Below are 23,980 nucleotides of genomic sequence, written 5' to 3'. Positions count from 1 at the left end.
CCAACGCCAGACCAAGTGGACCTGTGATGGCCCACAACTTCATTCAATATAAAGGAACTCAACACTGTTGGGATAATTATGATCACAGTCCCATTATAACCAGGAAGCAACTGTGCTGGGAGTCAGATGTCAGGGCAGCCCTGGGGCTGAAATGCTACATCAGAGGCATCTACAGGAAGAAGTCCAAAGAAGATAAGTGTTGGCTGCAAGTGTCCAATGCAAGATCTGCCCTTTTCTAGTCAGATTGTGCATGCAACACAAATATAATGGAAATGGAGCTTCAGCCAATCGTTCCAGCTACCATCTTGGTATCTTTGACGCTCCCTATGGAAACCATATGTCAGGGGTCTTCAAACTGGGCCCTTTTATGACTTATGGACTTCAACTCCCAGAATTCCTCAGCCAGCATCACTGGCATCGCTGGCTGAGGAATTCTGGGAGTTGAAGTCCACAAGTCATAAAAGGGCCAAGTTTGAAGACCCCTACATATGGTACACCTTCTGCCCTGAATCTGGGATTTCTCGTGAGTCAGTTAAAGGGAAAGCTGCTGTTCGCAGGAAGGGAAAACCCTGGGAGATCCAAGAAATTTATTCCTTAAGCTCTTCCGATGCAGAACATCTCATTGGCTGCCAAGGAAAGATTTGTGAAAAGCCACACATTCTCTTATTCACCTGTTTGTTGGGATGGGATCGGTCGTATCCCAGGACAAGATTGGGGAGGTGGCTGTGCAGGAGGAGGTCTGCGGCTTTAAATGGAATTGGGAAGCCTTGAATGGTGGTACAAAAATCCATGGTGAGCCAGAGGTACTGGGAGAACGCATCGACAAAAATATACTGTGGAAGGGAGGGAAAGAATGGGAAGGAAGGAAGCAGAAAGAGGTTAAAAGAACAGGCCAAGAGACAGCTATAAAATTGTGACTGACACAATAGATTTAACTATGGTTTTATGAACAAACTCAATTAGCTGGATAATACACAAACCCCAAAAGATGAAGAGGGCACCTATCATCTCTTTCAAAATTAATTTAATTTAGTTTATTAAATAGTTATGCTGCCCAATTGCCAACAACAAAGGTTCTAAAAAGTTCAGGTCTGATTATCCATACAGTTATGGCACCAGGCTAGAAAACAGGAGATGGTGAGTTCTAGTCCCACTTTAGGCATGAAATCAACTGGGTGACTTTGGGCCAATCACCAGGAGACAGTGAGTTCTAGTTTTGCTTTAGCACGAAAGTTGTGTGGGTGACTTTGAGCCAATCACCAGGAGACGGTGAGTTCTAGTTCCACAGAAACAGCTCTGAGAGGTGAGGTGACTCAGAGACAGAGTGACTGTCCCAAAGTCAGCTGGCTGGCTTTTGTGCCATAAGATGAAACTAGAACTCACCATTACCTGGTTTCTAGCCTGGTGCCTTCAACCGCTAGATCAGTGGTTCTCAACCTTTTTAATGCCGTGACCCCCAACCGGTCGTAAGTTGAGGACTAAACCGGTCGTAAGTCGAGGACTACTCAACTGGTGCAGCACCATTTGCAGAATGGGACTTTTGGCGGGCTCAGCAGGGCAGAGACAGCCTGGACAATTCCTATTGGCTTTTGAAAGCCAATAGAATTAGACTCTATTCAAGAGAGTCTATTCTATTGGCTTTCAAAAGCCAATAGAATAAAAGGGAGTAGCACAGCTAAGGAAAAGGGGAAAAAAATGGCAGACTGCGTTGTTTGGCGACCCCCGTGAAATGGTCGTTCGACCCCAAATGGGGTCCCGACCCACAGGTTGAGAACCACTGCGCTAGATCAAATAGGCTCTCTGAGTGTTTCCATTGGTTGCAGCACCCCAGGTTCTCTGATCACTTCCCTTAATGACCACGTGAAACACTTAGCAACTGTGACCAAAAAGATCGTAATATCAGATGTGAGCTACTTAACAACTGCCCTGCTTAGCAACGGAAACTCTAGCCGCAACTGCATCCGTTAAGTCAAGGATTACCTGTGCAACTTCTCCATTCAACAGTCAAGCTATTTATTTTACTTACCCTTTTGTTGTCGGCTGGACTGTGGTAGAACTGAGCAATCACAGCTTGGCTGGAATTCCCTGGGCCAAAACCAAAGTTTTCGGATATCTTTTTAAACGTTTTCCCATAATCATAGGATATATAAACCTAGCGAAGGAAGATGAGAAAAAAAAACACGAGAAATGACAGGATTGTGTGTTTCACGGACCATTGAAACACTTTTTGGTTCAGAAAGAAAACAAACTCGCTGAACTTCTGGTTTTAATAGGACAGGAGCTGTTTTCCCGTCGCCTAAAGTTTGCAAAATGTGGGGCGGTTACTCCTTGCCTTTCAAAGAAGGTGTGCAAGCAACTCCAGATTATTATCCTGGAAACAATTTAAGTTGCTCCCTAGATGGGGCCAGGGATGCGCAGGGAGGGAAGTGTGGAGATCCACCTTCACACTCTGCCTCTTGTTCCTGGTGAGATCCTTGAGAAAAAGTAACAACACTGTACACAGCCCTCCTTCTATCGCACTTGATAGGATTCCATCCGCCCTCCAAATAGGGGGGAAGGACTTGGAAGGTTTAATTCAATTAAGGTTGAGCTATTTAAATGTTAATCTGATCTGATTATTAGCTTTATTGCTTTAACTATTAATTTAATTAGCTTGGTGGTTTAATTATTTTACCATTAAATTGGTAACTTGGTTTTATAGATTAAAAATATTAATATGTTAACTTTACATGTTAACTGCCTTTCCCTGCTCCAAAATTCGCATGCCATCTATTCAGCCAGCCAGCCTAAAATCACCTTTTCTTAAATTTGGCTTTTCTAGATGTTGCTGCTCCATTAGTCCCACCTACATGTTCAGGAGTGGTAAGCGCTGTGATTCAAGGGGCACCAGAACCCAAGGTTTATAAAAATGCTTTATGGTTGCAGAGTTCTTGGGAGGGGAGGAGGAGGAGGAGAAGGAGGAGGAGATGGAGGAGGAGGAGAAGGAGAGGAGAAGGAGGAGGAGAAGGCAGGGAGGAGGAGAAGGAGGAGGAGATGGAGAAGGAGGAGATGGAGGAGGAGGAGAAGGAGAGGAGGAGGAAGAGAAGGAGAGGAGGAGGAGGAGAAGGTGGGGAAGAGGAGAAGGAGAAGAAGGAGGAGAAGGAGGAGGAAGAGAAGGAGAGGAGGAGGAGAAGGAGGAGGAGATGGAGAAGGAGGAGGAGAGGAGGAGCAGGAGGAGAAGGCGGGGAGGAGGAAAAGGCGGGAAGGAGGAGGAGAAGGAGGAGGAGGACGAGGAGAAGGAGAGGAGGAGAAGGAGAGGAGGAGGAGAAGGAGGAGGAGGAGATGGAGAAGGCGGGGAGGAGGAGGAGGACAAGGAGAAGGAGGAGAAGGAGAGGAGGAGAAGGAGGAGGAGAAGGCGGGGAGGAGAAGGAGAGGAGGAGGATAAGGAGGAGGAGATGGAGGAGGAAGAGAAGGAGAGGAGAAGGAGGAGGAGATGGAGGAGGAGGAGAAGGAGAGGAGGAGGAGGAGATGGAGGAGGAGGAGGAGAAGGTGGGGAGGAAGAGAAGGAGAAGAAGGAGGAGAAGGAGAGGAGGAGGAGGAGAAGGAGGAGGAGAAGGTGGGGAGGAGGAGAAGGAGAAGAAGGAGGAGGAGAAGGAAGAGAAGGAGAGGAGGAGGAGAAGGAGAGGAGGAGGAGATGGAGAAGGCGGGGAGGAGGAGGAGGACAAGGAGAAGGAGGAGAAGGAGAGGAGGAGAAGGCATAAGAGGAGGAGGAGGTTAGATTAAGGTGTCTTCTTTAGGAATGTTTTCCAACCTAAATGCAAACAATAGCTGATAAACAATAATTAGCCAGACATAAAACACAAAATACTTACATCACTAAATTTGGGACCTGGCAATGCCAAGCTATCCCGGGCCAAAGCTACAATCACATCGCTCTTCTCTCCAGCCCAGTGAACCACCATTTGATTGTGTGAATCGTTCAAGCTAACCTGGAAAGAGAAAATGTGATTAAAAGAAAAGCAGCAAACAATGAAAGAGATAAAAGGTGAAGGAAACCTCTCCAGACAAAGCTTCCTAGCTGATTTCAGCCCTTGAAGAAATGAGAAAGGGAGAGATTGTTTGGTTACCTTATACACTGATATTTGAAAGAGGAGAAAGCAGAGCCCCGGAGCAGGGCAGTGTTAATAATAATAATAGAGTCGGAAGGGACCTTGAAGGTCTTCTAGTCCAACCCCCTGCTCAGGCAGGAAAACCTATACCATTTCAGACAAATGGTTGTCCAGTCTGTTCTTAAAAACCTCCAGTGTTGGAGCATTCACAACTTCTGAAGGCAAGCTGTCCCACTGATTAACTGTTCTCACTGTCAGGAAATTCTTCCTTAGTTCCAGGTTGCTTCTCTCTTTGGTCAGTTTCCATCTGTTGCTTCTTGTCCTGCCTTCAGGGGCTTTGGAGAATAACTTGACTCCCTCTTCTTTGTGGCAACCCCTGAGATACTGGAACCCTGCTATCATGTCACCCTTCATCCTTCTCTTCATTAGGCTAGACCAGGGATCGGCAACCTTAAACCCTCAAAGAGCCACTTGTACCCGTTTCCCACAGAAAAGAAAACACTGGGAGCCGCAAAACTTGTGTGCGCATGCGCACCGGAAGGGGAAAGGCTTGATTGAAGAGGTTAATTAAAAAGAAATAGAGGCTGCTGTGCATGAGCTCTCTCTTTCTCTCTCTCTCTCTCTCTCTCTCTGTCTCTCCTCCTCCTCCTCCCTCCCTCCTTTTTTCTCTCCCTCTCTTTCTCTCTCTCTTTCCTCTCTCTCTCTTTCCTCTCTCTCTCTTTCCTCTCCCTCCCTCTCTTTCTCTTTCCTCTCTCCCCCTCTCTCTCCCTTTCTCTGATCTTCTGCTCACCTGGCAAGTTGGCTTCATGCTGCTCTCCGACAAGCTGACACACATTCTTATTGGGCTGGCTCTCTCCTGCCTTGGTCTGCCAGTCCTCTTCCCCCCCCCCCGTGTGTGTGTGTGTGTGTGTGTGTGTGTGTGTGTGTGAGAGAGAGAGAGAGAGAGAGAGAGAGAGAGAGAGAGATGCTGCTTTCTGCAGAGATGCAGCAAAAGAAGGAGCTGACAATAAGTTTGTCAGCTTGTTGGAGAACAGCATAAGACTACTCTCTTTTTTACAGAGAGAGAGAGAGAGAGAGAGAGAGAGAGAGAGAGAGAGAGAAGGGAAGCGCAAGTGCCTCTCTGTGTCTCTTGTCTCTCTCTGCAAATGGCGGAGGACTGGGAGCCGCAGAAGGCTCAAAGAGCCACTTGCGGCTCTGGAGCCACGGGTTGCTGACCCGTGGGCTAGACAAACCCAATTCCAGCAACCCTTCTTTGTATGTTTTAGCCTCTAGTTTCCTGAACATCTTTGTTGCTCTTCTCTGCGCCCTTTCTAGACTCTCAACATCTTTTTTAGGTTCACTGAATTAGGTTCACTGAATTCTACCGGGCTTCTGTGGAAATTTCCATCAGCACCTCTCTTCTGCCATCATCCAGGCATGAAGAACTAAACACAATGATTTCCTCAGAGGAAGAGGATAACTATACAGAATTGTTTTTTACTCAAGGTCAGTGGGTTCTCGTCTCTAAGCTCAGGGCTGATGCACTTTATTAATACTGTGGAGAGCCAGATAATTCGGGGCTCCGCTGTGGTGGTGAGTCGAGGGTCACTTGTAACCGGGAAGGAAGATGTGTCCCAAGAAATGCTCTCCGCTCAGATTGCCATTTGATCTACTCTCTCGGCGCTGTTCGGAGAGCTGTAAAGACTGATCTCTTTTGCTTAGCTTTTTAAGCCCAATGAATTTTATCTTTCATGTTTTCATTTAACTTGCTTCTATTTTTCATAAGCTTTCCCCCCCACCCCCGCATCTGTTATTCTAAATTGTAAGTCATCTCAGGGCTCTTTTCCCAAAGGAAATGTAGCTTATAAAAGGTCAATCCATGAATACCTCTCCACAGATCCTGGGCTCACCCATTCAGTTCATGTGTTCCTACACTGGTTAAGGATCTTAGGAACTGTTGCCCTGTTTCTGTAGCTCCTAGAGTCCCTGAGGACTGGGAATTATTGGGGGTGTAGTCCAATTTATCTAGAGTAGCTTGGTATGAGGAAGATGCTTTGGATTGCCCACTTAAAGCCAGAGCTGGCAGATAAATTCCTAATGTTTAGTTAGATTCACCAGGAAAAGAAAACAGAACTGCATAAGTTTAACACAAGAGTAACATTTCTGAGTAGCTGGCTGTCCTCTCTTTCTTTTCATGCCTTTCTAGATCCTTAATCACTCCTACTTATTCCCCAGTTGTCCTACACAAGTGAAGAAGAGCCCCTTGGCTTAATGAAACCAAGAAGCAGGCCTTAAGAGGTGAGAAGATGCTGGCCACCCTTTGCTTTTCTTCAAAAGGAGATACATTCCCACTAGATTGTCTCAAGGGTGCTTTTTCCAAAGGCAACCGGACTGTTTTTAACCTTGAGAAAAAAGAAACAAAACGTTTCACATAAAAATGTGAGATGGCTTATATGGAAAAAATAGAATCAAGTTTTGTCAATGTAAATGTAACTAATTGTCACCAGTAAAAATTACTTAGAATTTGGTGGGAGAAATAAACTAAAATAAGGACTGTAACAGGATTGATGACAAGGCAATTTAAATGAATGGAAAGAAAAGAATGCATTAATACCACGATTATTTTTTAGGAACATTGGAAAAAATATATACCAAATTGTCACTTATTAAAACAATAAGAATTATATTAACGTAATGTTTGCAAAAAAAAAGGATGTTTCAGGGAAAGAGGAAAGTAAACAAAATTAATATATGAAATACAGACTATAGAAATTAAGTGTTAAGGATTGTTTTTACAAATGTAACCCAGACATCACACTGTTTACCAACTATTGTGACTTATGTTTGTGCAAAAAAAAAATTAATAAAAAATATAGAAACTGAGAAAAAAAGGAACAAAATGTTTCGCTTCTGATCCAAGAAGCTCCATCGGTTGTGCGACTTCATCTGTTCAACCTGATGGAAGTTAGCCCCCCCAGAAGAAAATATTAAAAAGAGCAGAAAAATATATTTTTCCTCAAAAGGACTTTTTAAAACCAAACCTGGCCCCAAATCTATTTCTCTGCCCCAAGCAAGAGCTAGGCCCATACAAATGCAGATGTAAAACCATCAGAAAGTTGGAGCCAGAGCAATCAAGAAGACAAAAGAGAAGATCTGCATACCCCACCCAAACTCTAGGAGTCATTAGTCCCATCACCTGGAAAGCAGGATATGATAATAGAATTAAACCACAGATATCAAGGCCTAGACTCAGAAACACTCAGAAACAACCTCAAGCCACAGGAACAGGAAACTTCCAAACAAAAGGCTAGAGGGGGTATAAAAGCCTACTACACCATGTGCTCTCCCCTTCTCTCCTTTGCACTTTCCTGAAGAACCATCTTTCTGCAATAAACTTTAACCTTCTTCCCAAAGCAGTCGCCATGTTTGCTTATTTATTCCCGGCTTGGATGAATCAGGATGAAGACTTCACTTCTAACAAACCGATGAAGCTTCTTGGATGAGAAGCGAAACATCTTCAAGAAAACACAAAGTCCAGTTGCCTTTTGAAAAAAACACCTTTGGGACAACTATGACCTGGATGATTGAGAATCTCCACAGACATTCCCACAGACGGTTTGAAGAACATGGAAGCACAAAGAGAGTGTATTATTTTTTTTATGCATGTATTAGATTTATATGCAGCCCAACCAGCTGTCCCAAGCAACAAGATCTGTCTGCAACTTTTTATCAGGAGTGTGCACGGCAGGCTGTGTGTGAATGTGTGCGCACACATGCTAAAAATCAAAACGTAGCTTCTTCTAAAATAGATGTACATTTCCCAAGATCAGACGGTTGCCCAGATTTTCTGCTTTACAGTGTTGCAGACAAATGCTACCCACGTAATTTCCATCTTTATATCTTCACCTATTTTTGAGTTCAAACCCGGGGGGAGACGAGCCGTCCAGACTCTTCCAACTTGGCCCAGGATGTGACTGAAGAATTAATGCATTTCAAACCCTGTGATGCAAGCATTATAAATAATAATCAAAGCAAGACAGCTGTACCCTCGATCACAACTGTGAGAACAAGGCTCTGGGTCTCTGTCGGAAGGCAAGCAACACCTGGAGTTTCTTTTGATCTGCTGCTTTCATTCCAGCAGATATTTGCAACCAAGGGGTCAACAAGGATGAAAGTTTGGCTTTCAAGAGAAGAACTAGCTTTTTGGACAAACTGAAAATGTCAGGATTTAAGACAGTGTCATCCGAGGGGATTTGAAAACAGGACTTTTGAAAGCATTCCAAGAAATGGCAGGGCCATCATCATCAACAACAAGAACCCCTCATCCCTAAGTTTGTGTTTCTATCCTCTAGGAAAGCCATGTCACCTCAATGTTTGCAAAGAGATGGGGGGGGCTATAAGAGAAGGGATGTGGAAAATTTTCTTTCCAGTTTGCTGCAAGGAAATAATGCAGAGTAATGATTCAAAATAAAATAACATAAACAGAAGAGATAAGTCTTGCTGAAAAGATATGAGTCAAGCTCCTATCTGCCAGTGCCATAATTTTGGGTGCACTAAAATAATATTCGAGAACAGCATTACTCCCCCTGATTAGGAAGCGGGCATTGTTGCCTTTTATTTCTGTATTAATCCCAAAGGTGAAGGTAAAACTGACATTTCCTGTGTGTATTTGTTTAATCTTTTGGAAGCTGGCAGGATGGAAAGCAAAACAGTAGACTTTAGCACGGTCTTTATTTACACATATGCCTCTGGACATGACAGAAATTCTTCAGGAAACTGCAGTCCTTTCTTTGGAGATCTCGTTTCTCCAGAATGAGAACCAAGGTTAGCAAGAGCATTCTAGATCTAGAATAGCGGTTCTCAACCTATGGGTCGCGACCCCATTTGGGGTCGATCGACCATTTTGTGGGGGTCGCGAAACAACGCGATCTGCCATTTCCCCCCCCCAGGGGGTGGCGCCGCACATGCACGGCGCGGCCGTGTGACGGGGTCACCGTCACACGAAGATTGAGAATCGCTGATCTAGAAGAAACTGTAGGGAGCAACCTCATCCGTTTGCTTTCTGAAAATCAAATGTTCTGTGGTAAGAAATCTCCAACCTAGTTGTCATTTGAGGAAAAGGCTAGCTTCTTTCCGAGTTCTCAAAACCCTGGTTCAAACAGATCATCTACTGTACAAGGAATGGCTGTAAATCTCCAGGGAGTCTGAATAACAGAATACCAAGTGTTGGGAGGGACATTGGAGATCTTCTAGTCCAACCTCCTGCCAAACAGGAGACCTTGTACAATTTCAGACAAGTGGGTGTCCAGTCTCTTCTTAAAAACCTTCAGTGATGGAGCACCCACAACTCCGGAAGGCAAGCTGTGCCACTGGTTGCTTATTCTCATTGTTAGGAAGTTTCTCCTTAGTTCTAGGTTGCTTCTCTCCTTGATTAGTTTCCATCCGTTGCTTCTTGTCCTGCTTTCAGGTGCTTTGGAAAATAGATGGACCCCCTCTTCTTTGTAGCAGCCCCTCAAATATTGGAAAATTGCTATTATGGTCCGTCTTTACACTTTTAGCAAGTGTAAATTGGGGAACAGACAATATAGAAAAATTGGGAAGATTCTGTAGATATGCTGCTAACCTGTGGAGTTTTCTTATGGGTTTTTATTATATGATAGATTTTTTAAATTTTGTATGCCGCCTAGAGTTACCTTTGAGCTTGGCAGCTATATAAATTTGTTTAATAAATAAACTAAATAAACGCAGGGTTTCTCAGCCTTAGCAACATAAAAGGCGTGGACTTTAATTCTCAGAATTCCCCAGCCAGCACTGTGCTAAGTTATTATTTCTTAGTTTGGCATTTTTATCTTCGTTTTTCTCCGACTTTAGTTTAAAAAGCAGAACAAAAACTTCCAGGGATGTTCATGTTAAAAATAATACATTATAACAATATCACCCCCATAAGAGAAAAAAAAGAAACAAATAAATTAGCTAAAGAGAAAGAAGCAAAGAAAACAAACACAGCTAAAGCAGAAAAGACAGAGGAATACTGTATAAACACAGCTAAATCAACAGAGTAGTAAAATCAACATTTTTTAAAAAGCCTGCATAAATTAATCTATACTTAAAAGGTAATTATATTATATTTGCTTTAGGGGATTTTGTTTAAAAAGAAGCATTTATGCTGCACAATTTAGGCAACGTTTTCAAAGCAGATGGCAGATCCTTATTATAACTATCAAGGAGAAAGGCTCAACAGAACAGTTACAAAGAAACACTGAAGCAAAACCAGAATATTGGACCATAATATGAAGCTTCTGCACACAGACACACTAACAAATGTGTGCATTATTCACAATCTGCTCATTGCTATAAACAGTGTCTGGCTGGGGAATTCTGGGAGTTGAAGTCCACACCTCTTAAAGTTGCCAAGGTTGAGAGATACTGCTATAGAAAAAGGAGAAGATAAATTACCTCAGAACAGGGAATCAAAAAAAGGAGAAGATAAATTACCTCAGAACAGGGAATCAAATCCAGGAAAAGCTACAGTTTTGTGTCCTGACCTTCAACTGTGCAGCTTTCAATCTCCAACTCTACCTTTCTGCAACACTACAATTAAGTCACAAAGGAAATTTTTCACAAGGAATATGGTCAAAACCTGGTCCCTTTTCAGGAAAGGAGGGAAGAGGGGAAGGAAGAAGGAAGTAGCTGAACTTCCATTTCCACCCAAATAGGTTCCAGTTTGGGTGAAATGCAGCATCTCTTCTCCAGATGCAACTGTGCCCCCTGGCAAACCACTCATGTACACAAATAGATGCATAAATATCTACCTTCTGCATGACATCAAATGGGAAATTGTTTAAAGATTTGGAGCCCTTCCAGTTTGGGGAGCAAATCAATGCTTTCTTCAACATCAATTGCCCTATTTTTCCTTCCATTTCTTTGGAAAAATGGGAAATTTGCTGGAGAGAGGGGGGGAGGGAGAGAGAAAGAGGGAGAGGGAGGGAGAGAGAGGGGGGAGGGAGAGAGAAAGAGAGAGAGGGAGGGAGAGGGAGAGAGAAAGAGGGAGAGGGAGGGAGAGAGAAAGAGAGGGAGAGAAAGGGAGAGAAAGAGAGGGAGGGGGAGGGAGAGAGAAAGAGAGACAGGGAGGGAGAGGGAGAGAGAAAGAGGGAGAGGGAGGGAGAGAGAAAGAGAGAGGGAGGGAGAGGGAGAGAGAAAGAGGGAGAGGGAGGGAGAGAGAAAGAGAGGGAGGGAGGGAGGGAGAAAGAGGGAGAGGGGGAGAGAGAGGAGAGGGAGAGATAGGGAGAGAGGGAGAGGGAGAAGGAGGGAGAGAGAGATGCTAAGTATGTTTTACCCCATTTTACAGCCTTTCTTGCCACAGTTAAGTGAATCATATAGTTGTCAAGTTAGTAACATGGTTGTTAAGTGAATCGGGCTTCTCTCATTGACTTTGCTTATCAGAAGGCCACAAAAGGGGATCACATGACCTCGAGACACTTGCAACCGTCGTAAGTACATGTCAGTTGCCAAGCATCTGAATTTTGATCACATGACCCTGGGGACGTTGCAACAGTCATAAGGGTAAAAAATGATTGTAAATCATTTTTTTTCATGCTGTTGTAACTTTGAAGCATCACTAAATGAACAGTTGTTTTGTTATAAGTCAAGAACTACCCATTCAGCATCGATCAGAATATTCCAAAGGAGTAGCACCTTTTTTTGAGATGGGAACTATGAAAACACCAGGATGGCTTATATACAGTAAATGATATTCTTAGCTACACAAATGCTAACAAGTACAGAGAAAATCATCACTGACAAAGATATTCTGAATATTGATGGGAAATTAAACTTAAATAAAAGCTTGAAAAACAAGATATTGATTTAACAAGGAGACTTTAATTGCAAATACAATTGAAATATAAACTGGTTAGAAAAGAGGTTATAAACTGATGTTGTTGTTTGTATACCTAGAAAAATATGATGAGGATGTGTATACTTAATTTTGTCTGTGTTAATAGTAGCAAGAACTGTATTTGCGTAGTGTTGGGAAAATGAAAACAATATGGGAAGAAAAGAGGATCAGGAAAAAAAGAAAAAACATTGGATTGTGTAGTATTGAACAGACTGATATTGAAGAATGTTAAGATGTAATATTGAGTAACAAATGGACCCGGACATCACATTGTTTACTAAGCATTTATGATTTGTAACAATAAAAAACAAATAATAACAACAACAACAATAATGGAGGAGGAGGAGGAGGAGGAGGAGGAGGAGGAGGAGGAGGAGGAGAAGAAGAAGAAGAAGAAGAAGAAGAAGAAGAAGAAGAAGAAGAAGAAGAAGAAGAAGAAGAAGAAGAAGAAGAAGAAGAAGAAGAAGAAGAAGAAGAAGAAGAAGAAGAGAAGAAGAAGAAGAAGAAGAAGAAGAAGAAGAAGAAGAAGAAGAAGAAGAAGAAGAAGAAGAAGAAGAAGAAGAAGATGATTCCAAAGGTGAAACTGGAATAAAACTTTGTCCAGTCTGGTCCTTTCCCATGTTGCCACATTAGTCCCTTCTCTTCCAGTCCCCGGTACCCCGTGTCCCGTGACCTGCATGCACATCCCCACACGAGGCCGATACAGTCAATGTTCAGAGAAACTTTTCATAAGACAGCAAGGTCACTTCCAGCTCCTTGTCAAAACGGCTCCCAACAGCTCCGTTCTGCCTGAGGGACTTCTAAATATGAAGCCAACGGCTCATTAATGGCCTGTTTGTGACTTAGAGCCTGAGGTTGAGCCCAGGAGACCTGGAGCCGTTCTTCTGGAGCCGCCCTTCAGAAGTAAACAGCGCAGAGAGCAGGTGTGCAGCTTCAGGTGACGTCAGCCCGGAGCCCAGCACGCTTCAACTCCCCACAAAAAGAGGGCAGTCCCTGTTAAGGAATTAACTCCTTTATGAAGGATAAATATCATGTTGGGGTTTAGTGGGCGGAGAGAGATTAAAAAAAGCAACGAAGGAGATATTCCTAAGAGTAGAAAGTGATACCCCCATTCATCCAGCTTTGCTCTCCCTGTTTCTGTTTCTGATGAGCCTGCAAAATCTGGGCTCCCCATGTAGTAAAGCTACCCAATGAATATTGTCCAAGCTCCTTAAGAAATATCTTCAACTGAGGAATATCTACAACAGTGGTTCTCAACCTGTGGGTCGGGACTCCATTTGGGGTCGAACGACCATTTCACGGGGGTCGCCAAACAACGCAGTCCGCCATTTTTTCCCCTTTTCCTTAGCTGTGCTACTCCCTTTTATTCTATTGGCTTTTGAAAGCCAATAGAATAGACTCTCTTGAATAGAGTCTAATTCTATTGGCTTTCAAAAGCCAATAGGAATTGTCCAGGCTGTCTCTGCCCTGCTGAGCCCGCCAAAAGTCCCATTCTGCAAACGGTGCTGCACCAGTTGAGTAGTCCTTGACTTACGACCGGTTGAGTAGTCCTCGACTTACGACCAGTTGGGGGTCGCGGCATTAAAAAGGTTGAGAACCACTGATCTACAAGAACGGGCAAAAAATGTCAAGCATATTGTGAGGCGTGTGAGAAAAATTGCTAGGGCTTTGATTAAAATACTGTCTTGACTTTGTGGGGTTCTTGGTGCTAGCGCTGATGATGCTACCTAGTTTGGTAATGAAATGTCTGCTAGAAAGCCAGCAAGCTGAAAGCACCAAGGACCCAACAGTCCTCCCCCTCCCCCTCCTCTTAAATAAACAAGTTGGTTGTTAAGTGAGCTATGCCCAATTTTACCACCTTCCTTGCCATAGTTGTTAAGTGAATCGCTGCAACTGTTAAGTATCATACAGTCGGTTAAGCAAATCTACCTTCTCCCGTTGACTTTGCTTCTCGGAAGCCAGCTGAGAAGGTCACAAATGTCAATCAAATGCCGGCTGCCAAGCACCTGCATTTTCAGCACACAACCATGGAGATGTTGCAATGGTCGTAAATGTGAGGGCTGGTCAACTGGAATACTTTTTTCAGGGCTATCGTAACGTTGAATGGCCACTACACCAATGGCTGAACTCTGCACCTTCACAGCCATGGGCAAAATTTTCAGGTCACAAGAAGCCACCGTTTGTTTAATGATGGTTTACTGAATAAGCAGCCCTTGGTTGTGTTCATGCAATAAGCTAAGTAGACTCAAAAGAACATGCAAGGACAAATGGGTTTTCTGCCTGTTTAACAAAGCAAAGTTTTGCCAACATCATCCTTCAACCTGTTAGATAGATTGGACATTGGCCTGGAGTGTGACAGAAATAAAATACTTAATTATTTAAGTCTTTACTGTATAGATTTAAAAAGAGAGAGCAAGAGAGAAAAATAACAGAGCTTGTGCTCCTCTTTCGGTTAGAGGAGATTTGGCAGAGATTTAATTGTGTCTCTCCCTCCTCTAACTCATTCCCTGGGGCAAAATATTCCCTTCCAAGGTTGAGTTTCTTCATCTGTATAATCAGCATAATAATAAATCACCATCACGGACTGGAGCAATAACGGATGAAGAAATCGGAATTATAGAAGCTAATTCTGCATGAGAATGAACCGCGCAACAGCTGGAAGGAAGATGATATTTCACATCCTAAACTATGCAAAAGATTAACATTTAATCCTGTTCCTTGAAATCAAGCCATTTCTGAGATGTCACAGGAAACATCCAGCGGGTGGCAGGAAACGAAAAAACAAGGATCTATGATTAGAATTAAGGACCACAGGTGACCAGCAATCCATTTTCATTACACTCAGGAAATTATGCTCACAAATCAATAAATGGTCTCTTGGGGCTACATTCAGTTTAAGTAAAATATACGGCAAACTTGTGCCAAGCAGGTGCCATCCAGATGGGCGGGACTGCAACTCATAAAATGGCTCAGCTGCCATTCCTGCTAGGAACTCTGAAATTTCAACCCCATCATGAAGTTGAGAAGTTGGGAAAAGCTACGCGTTTCTCAATTTCAGCAATTTTAAGGGTAGATTTCAAATCTAATTCTAAGGGAATCCAGTGACCAGTCAAGGACTTGGAAGACCAACAGGAGCTTCACCCTCTAGCCAAGCCAATGGCCAGGTTGAATGAGCACTTTGCCTTCAGCGAATATGTCAGGCAGATCAGACAGGAAACACAATGAAATACACTAATTCTACTTTATCCTAAGGCAGAGGTCTTCAAACTTGGCCTTTTCCTTTTATGACTTGTGAACTTCCAGAATTCCTCAGCTGGCTGAGGAATTCTGGGAGTTGAAGTCCACAAGTCATAAAAGGGCCATGTTTGAAGACCCCTATCCTAAGGTTACATTAACAGAATCTTGCAATATAGAGGAGGTGGATAATGTTTTGAATTCTGCTTTGGACGTGTTTTCCATCTAGTTCATCATTCATGCCAGGGATGTGTGGTGCAACAATGTGGCTGAAACTAACCATGAAGCAATGGGAACAAACCACAATCACTTGCTACGCTCATCCTTGATTTTGTCCAATACTGGCCACCTGCCATGCAGCTTCACCAAACCCAACAGGCATTAGTCTCTACTATCTCTTTGGCCAACTATTGCACAGGTCAACAATGAACCCTCTGTTGCTGTTGGACCAGATGTCCTTGAGAAGTGTTGAGTCATTATCTCGACATCCCCAGCCTGTTGGACTTGATGTTGGCCTTTAGAACACAATTCAAAACATGTCTGTATCAGGCAAGGAATCCAATGGCAATATGCAAAACAGGTGGGGTTCTCATGCTCTCCAAGCTTGGTTGTTTTCTTGAAGACCTTTCATTACCTAACTAGATACCATTATCAGTGCTAGCCCCCATAAAATCAAGACAGCGGTACAAAGCAAAGCCGTAGCTCTTTTTTTTTTTTCATGCCTCACAATATGCTTGACATTTTTTGCCCGTTTCTTGTACATATTCCTCAGCTGAAGAGATTTCTTAAGGAGCTTGGACAATATTCATTAGATATTAGAAGGAGTCAAGCTATTCTCCACAGCACTTGAAGGCAGGACAAGAAGCAACAGATGGAAACTAATCAAGGAGAGAAGCAACCTGGAACTAAGGAGAAACTTCCTGACAGTGAGAACAATTAACCAGTGCAACAACCTGCCTCTAGAAGCTGTGAATGCTCCAACACTGGAAGTTTTTAAGAAGAGACTGGACAGCCATTTGTCCGAAATGGTGTAGGGTTTCTTGCCTGAGCAAGGAGTTGGATAGATGACCTCCAAGGGCCCTTCTAACTTTTTTATTATTATTGATCATTGCACAGTCAGCCAGATGTTCAGACTGGATTTGGCATTTTCTCTACCTATCGAGTCCTTACCCCAGGACCTGGCATAGGCAGATGTGGATGTTTGATGGTATTACAGATATCGTCGCAGGATGGAAGCAGTTCCTAGTAAGGCCGCCTTTTGCAATTGACTAATAGCGAATTTGTCAATGCCAATGGTGTTCAAGTGGTGCTCCAGTTGTTTTGGGATTGCACCCAAGGAGCCTATGACTATTGGTACTACCCTTGCTTGCTTTTGCCACAGTCTTTCTATTTCTATTTGTAGGTCTTTGTATTTTGTTATCTTCTCCAGTTCTTTCTCATCTATTTTGCTGTCTCCAGGCACTACCACATTATTATTATTATTATTATTATTATTATTATTATTATTATTATTAGTAGTAGTAGTAGTAGTAGTAGTAGTAGTAGTAGTACTACTACTACTACTACTACTACTACTATATTCAACTGCAAGAAAAGCACCAAGCTTGGAGAGCACCAAGGATCCCTCAGTTCGATCCATAGCTACAAATATTCTCTTCTGATAGAAAACATGCTTTACTGGACAAGGAAAGTCAAGGGTCTATTAAGGGAAGTTCTGAAACTATTATATTTCCTATGAAGGACACATTCCTAGGAGAGAAATGCACCTGAATAAAAAGAGTGCATATTGACAGCTCCAGGACCCATGAGTTTGCTAAGAATCCCGTGCATTGTTTTTTACAGTATCTGAAAGGTCATAGGAACCTTGCAATGACAGAGAAGCAAGCAATTAGCTATGAATTCTTTTCTAATGACCAACGTGGGTTTCAGAAAAATCACTTGTCCTCAATTTGCAAAATTCTCCCTTTTCAAAGCACAAAGGAGCAAACACCTGAACATGCAGACAGCTGCTATCAACACAGGCTGTTGACACAGAGTTACCGCTGGAAGGTTTTGAATAACAAGACCGAGCATTATAATGAAACTGCAAATGGGAATTTCAGATTTGTTTTCTTCTTACAAAGGACACCTTTGGTTTTGAGGCTTTTTTTAAAAAAAAAAAAAATTCAAGCCCACGATTGATAACCAGGAACAACTTGGCTGTGGAAAGTTTTCTGCCTGAAAAACACAGAAATGGCAGAGATGAACTGTGTAATTTTGCTGATTGAAAAGAGGCCACCCAGACTCATTTTGAACAGGCAGCTGAGCAAAAACAGCGAGCCACTCACTTGCCTAACGATATTCTCCAGCCATCTCTGGTGGCCCATATCTTATTATTTATTGTTCTCTTGGAATGATGAAAACAGAGACACCCTAGCAGAAAGAACTGAACAGGCTGAAACTGTGTTGGCCAAGGTCAACTTGATCCAACCTGAGATACTGAATTATAATTTCTAGCCAGCACAGACGTTATTAAAATTAAAAGTGCATGTATCGATGTGAAGATTGATATTACCTCTAGTATGTCATGGGACATCAACATGTTGACATTGGTTTCTGGCTGAGTTTCAAAGGCATCCAGTTGGCTGCTATGGGGGACAACCAAATGCTAGACTACAGAAGCCTTGGGGGGGGGGGACGGAGGGATTTTTTAATGCTCTGAAATCGGAATGATGACAAAGTTAGGATGGGCATAGAGGTGGTCCTCAGCTTACAAGCATTCATTTAGTGACCGTTCAAAGTTACAACAGCACTGAAAAAAGTGACTTTGGGCTATTTTTCGCCCCTACGACCGTTGCAGCCTCCCCGGGGTCAGGTGATCCAAATTCAGACGTTTGGCGACTGACTCACATTTATGACGGTCGCAGTGTCCCAGGGTCACGTGATCCCCTTTTGCGACCTTCTGACAAGCAAAGTCAAGGGGGGAGGCCATATTCGCTTAACAACCACGTTGCTAGCTTAACAAATGCAGTGATTCCCTTAACGACTGTGGCAAGAAAGGTCGTAAAATGGGGCAAAACTCACTTAACAGCTGTCTCGCTTAGCAAGAGAAAGTTGGGGCTCCATTGTGGTCGTAAGCCGAGGACTACTTGTACATAAGGAGGTCTATTTTTTTGGGGGGGGGGAAATCTAATTTTTCCTTCCTAGTCACTGTCCCATCATAAAGTGGGGGAAAGGCTTTCTATCAGGTTAAAGGCCTGTTCTTGCCCCCCCCCCTCCCCATTACATTTATGCATTATCTTGGCCTGGGAAAAGCTGTCTAGTTCTGCAGTGGGTTTCTAAGACTTCATTTTGCTATAAGACAGGAAGGCTCAGACTTTATTCTAGGAAGCAGGTCTCAAGCATTTGAAAAAACACACCAAAAGGATCCAGAGGGAAGCACTGAATGATCCAGATTTTCACACATCTTTGGGGTCCTTGGGGGGGGGGGGAAACAGGAAGAACAAAGGAATTGGGGGGGAAAAGAGAAATGCAGCCATGGAAAGCCAGTGCCCAGCCAGTAAAATTCTGGGATCCAGAAGTTTTGGGTTGGTTTAATGGAGTTTAGACATCCAGGAAGACTTGATTTTACACTTAAATCATCGGCTTTTCCAGCTAATGAATATTTGGGCATTCTGAAGACCATTGCTTAACCTGGTGTCTTCTTGGTCAGTTTTGCTCCCTTCGTTAGCCTACAAACATGATGCCAAAATAACAAACCATTGTTGAACTGACAAGATTTATGGCTTGTGGTTAAAAAAGAAGGCAATGTTTGTTGACTGGGGCTAGGCCCAGGGGATAGAAATCGTCTTAATCTGGGTCTTAATCTGGATTACCTCGTAGGAACCTCATGAGCACCTTTAAGCAAACAGAAGGTCTATTGTGCTCTTCACACTCTCTTCCATCTTTCTTAAAAATAGTGGTTGCCATTTCTGACAATACTTCCGGCTGCCGATTAGAAATGCGAGTAACTCTTTCATTTCAGCAGGGAACTGCGTTTCCTCACAACTTCTTATTCTTTCAGAGGCCTTCCTTAAATTTAAAGACAGTTCCCCTTTAATCTCACATCAGCTATTATGTCATGGAGAAAAAGGAGAAGGTTGGAACTTGAGGTGTCTCATGGGATCAACAGAGACAACGTAGACTGACATCACAAAAAAGGCAAACGAGCTTGTCTAATTAGGAGATGGAGAAGTTCTGAGAGGACACCCCTACGGTTCTTGCACAAGGAATTCCAGCTACGCACACCCGAGGACAATTGTGTATTTCATCCTTCCTAGATGAGGAAGATCCAAAAGCTATGTCAGCGTTGAAGTTCAGTGGGCACCCAGCTCCCCATATTGTTTGCCACGGTTGATGGAAACACAGGCACCCTCCGTGCCTATGGAGATTTTAGGTCATCCAGATCACGGATGGCTTTCCAAAACCAAGAGGGCTTTGTTTTGTTTGTTTTTTTCCTTTGAAAATGTTTCGCTTCTCATCTAAGAAGCTTCTTCAGTTCTAGCTGCCTGATGGGGAATATCAGAACCGAAGGAGCTTCTTGGATGAGAAGCAGAACATTTTCAAAGCAAAAACCAAGGAAGTCCAGTTGCCCTTGGGGGGGGGGGGGAAGCATCTTTGGGACTCAAACCTGGACAGCTGCAGGTTACACCAAGAAAATGACAGTCTGATAGGAATGGTTTGCAAACAGCTGACAAATGAGTGCCATAAAAACTGGAATTTCCAGTTCTTCTTGCAACAGACCATGAAGTCCAACTGCAAAGCAGGCTCGATGTGCGTGATTTTTTTTTTTTTTTTCAGACCGCCTTCCCCTGAGAAACCCAGCATCCCAGGCTATCCCAGCCCTTGGCGAGAGGGCTGCAAGCAAGATAACAAACATTCCACTTGGTCCATGGTAGTCGCTCTGGACCCCTGCCTTAAACAACCTTGGCGATGCTCCTTTTGCACCGCACCCTCCACCAAGGATGTTAACCTTTAAATATCTGCCTGCGGGAAGATTCACACCCTGCCCCCCCCCCCCCCGATCCCTGCCACCTAATTCTAATTTGCTCCCCTCCCCTTCCTCCCCTCCCCTTGCAACGGAGCCCGAGGCACTTCGCCCTGATTGACATCCCCTCCCCCAAAAGATAAAGTAGCCGGCTTCATGGCTAGGCAGGTACCGGTAGCTCGTTTCTCGGCGGCTGCAGGACAAACCAAGCCCCCCTCCTCAATTAAAGCCCCAACCAAGGGGAGGGGGAAGAGGGGACCCCTGAATTATGGTTCGCCTTCCAGCAAGCGTCGTCGGGCTCTTTCTCCCCCCCCTTCCTCCCGAAAAACCGAACCCCCGCGGGCGCAAAGACCACAGTGGGGAGGGGGAGTCTGCGAGTGGCGGCAAAGGGGCTCTATCCAAGGACGTTTCCCGGGGGAGGGGGGGAGCCCCCTCCTCTGCGCTTGGCACACCCGGGACTGACGGAGGCCAGCAACTCGGGGAGAGGGGAGGGGGGGCAGCAAAGAGGGTCGCGCCGCGGCAGAGCAGAGCTGCCCGTCCGAGGACCGCTCACCTGGCCGTACACCTTCACCGGCTCCTCCGGCGGCGGCGGGGGCGGCGGGGACGGCTGGGCGCTCCTTCTCCGCCGCGGGGGCTGTCCGGGGCCGGGGGGATCCGGAGCCTGCAGCAGCGCGAAGCCCCGATCCTGGGGCCGCGGGGTCAGGGCGCCCTGCAACCGCAGGCTCCGCCGAGGAGAGGGGGAGGCGGCGGCGGGGGGGGCCGGCCGGAGGGGCCCCGCGAGCAGCAGCAGCAGCAGCAGCACCGGCCGAAGGGCGGCCGGGGCAGAGCCGGGCTTCCCGCCGGCGCCTGTCGCCATGTTCCTCGCCCGCTCCTCCGCCGGCTCTGCGCGCTCGGCAGCGGCCAAGTGGGGCGCCGCCGCCCGGAGAGAATGTGCCAGCCCGGGGATGCTCGGCTCTGCGGCGCGCGCCACGGAGGAGCCCCCGCGGCTGCAGGCGCCGCGCCCGGCCGGGGCAACCCCCTTAGGGCCCCCCCCCGCGCGCGCGCGCCCCCGCCCGCCTCGGCACCGACGCGCGCCCGGCCGGGGAGACGGGGAGGGGGGAGATGGGGGGAAAGCCAGCCACGCGTGGGCGTCGGAGACGGCTCGGTGCACGGGGGCGCGCCCGCGCGGCCGGACTCAAAAGCGTGCGCGCGCTGAGCTCCGGCCGCGCACTTTCTTCTGATCTTCCTTCCTTCCTTCTGTGCTCCTTCTCTCCTCCTTCCTTCCTTGACACTCTGTTCCTTCTTTCCTCCTTCCTTGACTCTCTACTTCCTTTCTTACTTGCTTCCTCCTTCCTTCCTTCCTTCCTTCCTTGTCTGTATGCTCCTTTTCCCTTCCCTTCCCTCCCTCTTTTCTAAGAAGGAAAGGGGGGACCCACGTGAGCCCCAAGAGGAGAGAAGTGCAAACCAGGTGTGCTAAATCTGAAGCACACACAGGTCGTCTTGGCACTTTCTGCATCCCCTCTAAAGCAAGAGGGAAACTCTGTTTTGGCTGGCTTGTGTGTGCTACAACAGCTGCTTCCCTTGGATGAATCACCCACATCTGGATTGTTACCGCACTGCTGCTGGCTGCAAGAATATTCGGGGAGGTCACAGTTCTGCAGCCAAAATCTGGCAGGCCACAAACGGACCCACTTGTTGGTGGCTTCTTTTATTACTTGGCTGCGGTGCCGGACTTTGTGGTTCCAACGGAGGGTTGATACAGAAGAACCGAATCCTGCAAAGGTTTACCTGTGAGGGAAGTTAGCCCAGAGAAAGAAATATTAAAAAGGGCAGAAAAAATATATTTTTCCTCAAAAGGACTTTTTAAAACCAAACCTGGCCCCAAATCTATCTCTCTGCCCCAAGCAAGAGCTAGGCCCATACAAATGCAGATGTAAAACCATCAGAAAGTTGGAGCCAGAGCAATCAAGAAGACAAAAGAGAAGATCTGCAGACCCCACCCAAACTCTAGGAGCCATTAGCCCCATCACCTGGGAAGCAGGATATGATAATAGAATTAAACCACAGATATCAAGGCCTAGACAAACACTCAGAAACAAGATTCATGCCACAGGAACAGGAAACCATTCCAAACAAAAGGCTAGAGGGGGTATAAAAACCTACTACACCATGTGCTCAGCCCCTTCTCTCCTCTGCACTTTCCTGAAGAACCATCTCTCTGCAATAAACTGTAACCTTCTTCCCAAAGCAGTCGCCATGTTTGCTTATTTATTTATTATTAAGCTGCAACTAATTTAATGTTTATGAAACAAAATACATTTTGTAATGCTAATAAACCAGGGAGATGGCTGGCTTATCAGTTAAGAAAGAAACAGAGACAGAGAATTATAGATAAAAAAAATAAATTAAAAGACTTTACTTCTAACACCTGTCTGGGCCAGAAGATATGACAGTTTGCTAGATGTCCTTAAAAGCTCTGGAGAATGTCATATATTGCTCTGCGAAGACAGCCTGGGATAAGGTGTAACAGCCCAAGGAAGGGCCTTTTTGCCCGTCAAGGTTTCTCTTGTTTGGGCATGATGAATGGATGGAATAAGACCCTTTTCTGCCAGGTTCAAACCGTAATGTGAGGTGGACTCTCCCTTCTCATATAAAAGGTAAAGGAGTCCCTGCGGATTGTACTCTGCTAGTCGTTGCCAACTATAGGGGGCGGTGCTCATCTCCGTTTCAAGGCCATTGAACCAACACTATCCAATGACATTTCCAAGGTCATGTGGCCAGCATGATGACATGGGGCACTGTCACCTTCCCACTGAAGTGGTACCTATTTATCTACTCATGCTAGCATGCTTTCAAGCTGCTAGGTTAGCAGGAGCTGAGATGAGAACAGGAGCTCACCCCTTGCGTGGTGCTTGGGTCTTGAATCCAGGCTGCTGGCTTTCCAGCAGACAAACCCAGCGTCTTAACCGCCGAGCCACCACGCCATCCCTCCCCTCTCATAGCCTCATCAAAATCCACTATGCACAGTACAGATCTGTGCCATTTTCCAGCTTCCCTTGCAAATTTAGGCTGCTATTCCAGCCATGTTCTCAGGGCAAATATTGATGCAAGGGACACGTCTGATTTTGCACATCCAAGGAAGGGCTGTCTGCTGGGAGCAAGATGCCGCAGGAATCGGATGGAAACATATATGGGGGATACTAGCAACGTTCAGAGAAGCCAACGCAAAAGGAAGAAGCTTGAGCATTGGTCAGGAAAGAAATTTGTGGGCATCTGCTGCATTTTGAGGGTGGGCAACTTGCAAAGCAGGAATTCTTCTCTGCCCACTATGGCTGGAAGCTCATAGAAGAATCTCCATCGTCTTGAAGTGGGAAAGAACATTATAATTGGTCCTAAGCTAGGAACATGGCAGTTAAAATAATAAAATTCCCCATTATGCATCTCCTCAACTCCATCCATAGGGGCAATGTGGACTCCTCTCAACCCCACTGCTCCCCTGCTGACCTCCTGCCCCAAAGAATGACCAAGTCTTTTTGGCAGGGGGGATACTGCTCACCTGGAGGTAATGAGGCTCCTCCTCCTTTGTCGAGGAAACGGGCTCTTCCGACTGATAAACCAAAAGATCAAGAAAGGATGCAATTCGGAATTAGGGTTGAAGTCCTGATGGATGCCATTTTCAAGAGTTTGTAAGTCATCAGCACAAAAGAGAATCTTCCCCTAAAGACCGGACTTTTGAAGGTCTCTTTTGAGCAGCCATCTCGTCCGTTTTGAACAAATTAGCAGGCTCTGGTTTGGTGC

At 45.2% G+C, this 23,980-nt stretch overlaps 1 protein-coding gene across 1 annotated transcript in view; it reads right to left on the bottom strand.

Moving 5' to 3' along the window:
* LOC120319539 (sortilin-related receptor-like) overlaps positions 1-21,230 on the bottom strand; it is a 78,778-nt gene extending 57,548 nt beyond the window's left edge. Inside the window, exons 1-4 of the mRNA XM_039368484.1 lie at positions 20,757-21,230; positions 3,852-3,968; positions 2,027-2,152; positions 672-833 (exon numbers count right to left, since the gene is read on the bottom strand). Of these exons, the coding sequence (XP_039224418.1) occupies positions 672-833; positions 2,027-2,152; positions 3,852-3,968; positions 20,757-21,059 (708 nt within the window). The 5' untranslated portion in view covers positions 21,060-21,230. The remainder of the gene's footprint in view (positions 1-671; positions 834-2,026; positions 2,153-3,851; positions 3,969-20,756) is intronic.
* Positions 21,231-23,980: the final 2,750 nt, after the last annotated feature.

Source organism: Crotalus tigris, unplaced genomic scaffold, assembly GCF_016545835.1.
Source record: "Crotalus tigris isolate CLP2741 ecotype Arizona unplaced genomic scaffold, ASM1654583v1 scf7180000020806.364445, whole genome shotgun sequence".
Classification (NCBI taxonomy): Eukaryota; Metazoa; Chordata; class Lepidosauria; order Squamata; family Viperidae; genus Crotalus; species Crotalus tigris.
This window is presented reverse-complemented; position numbering and strand designations above follow the sequence as displayed.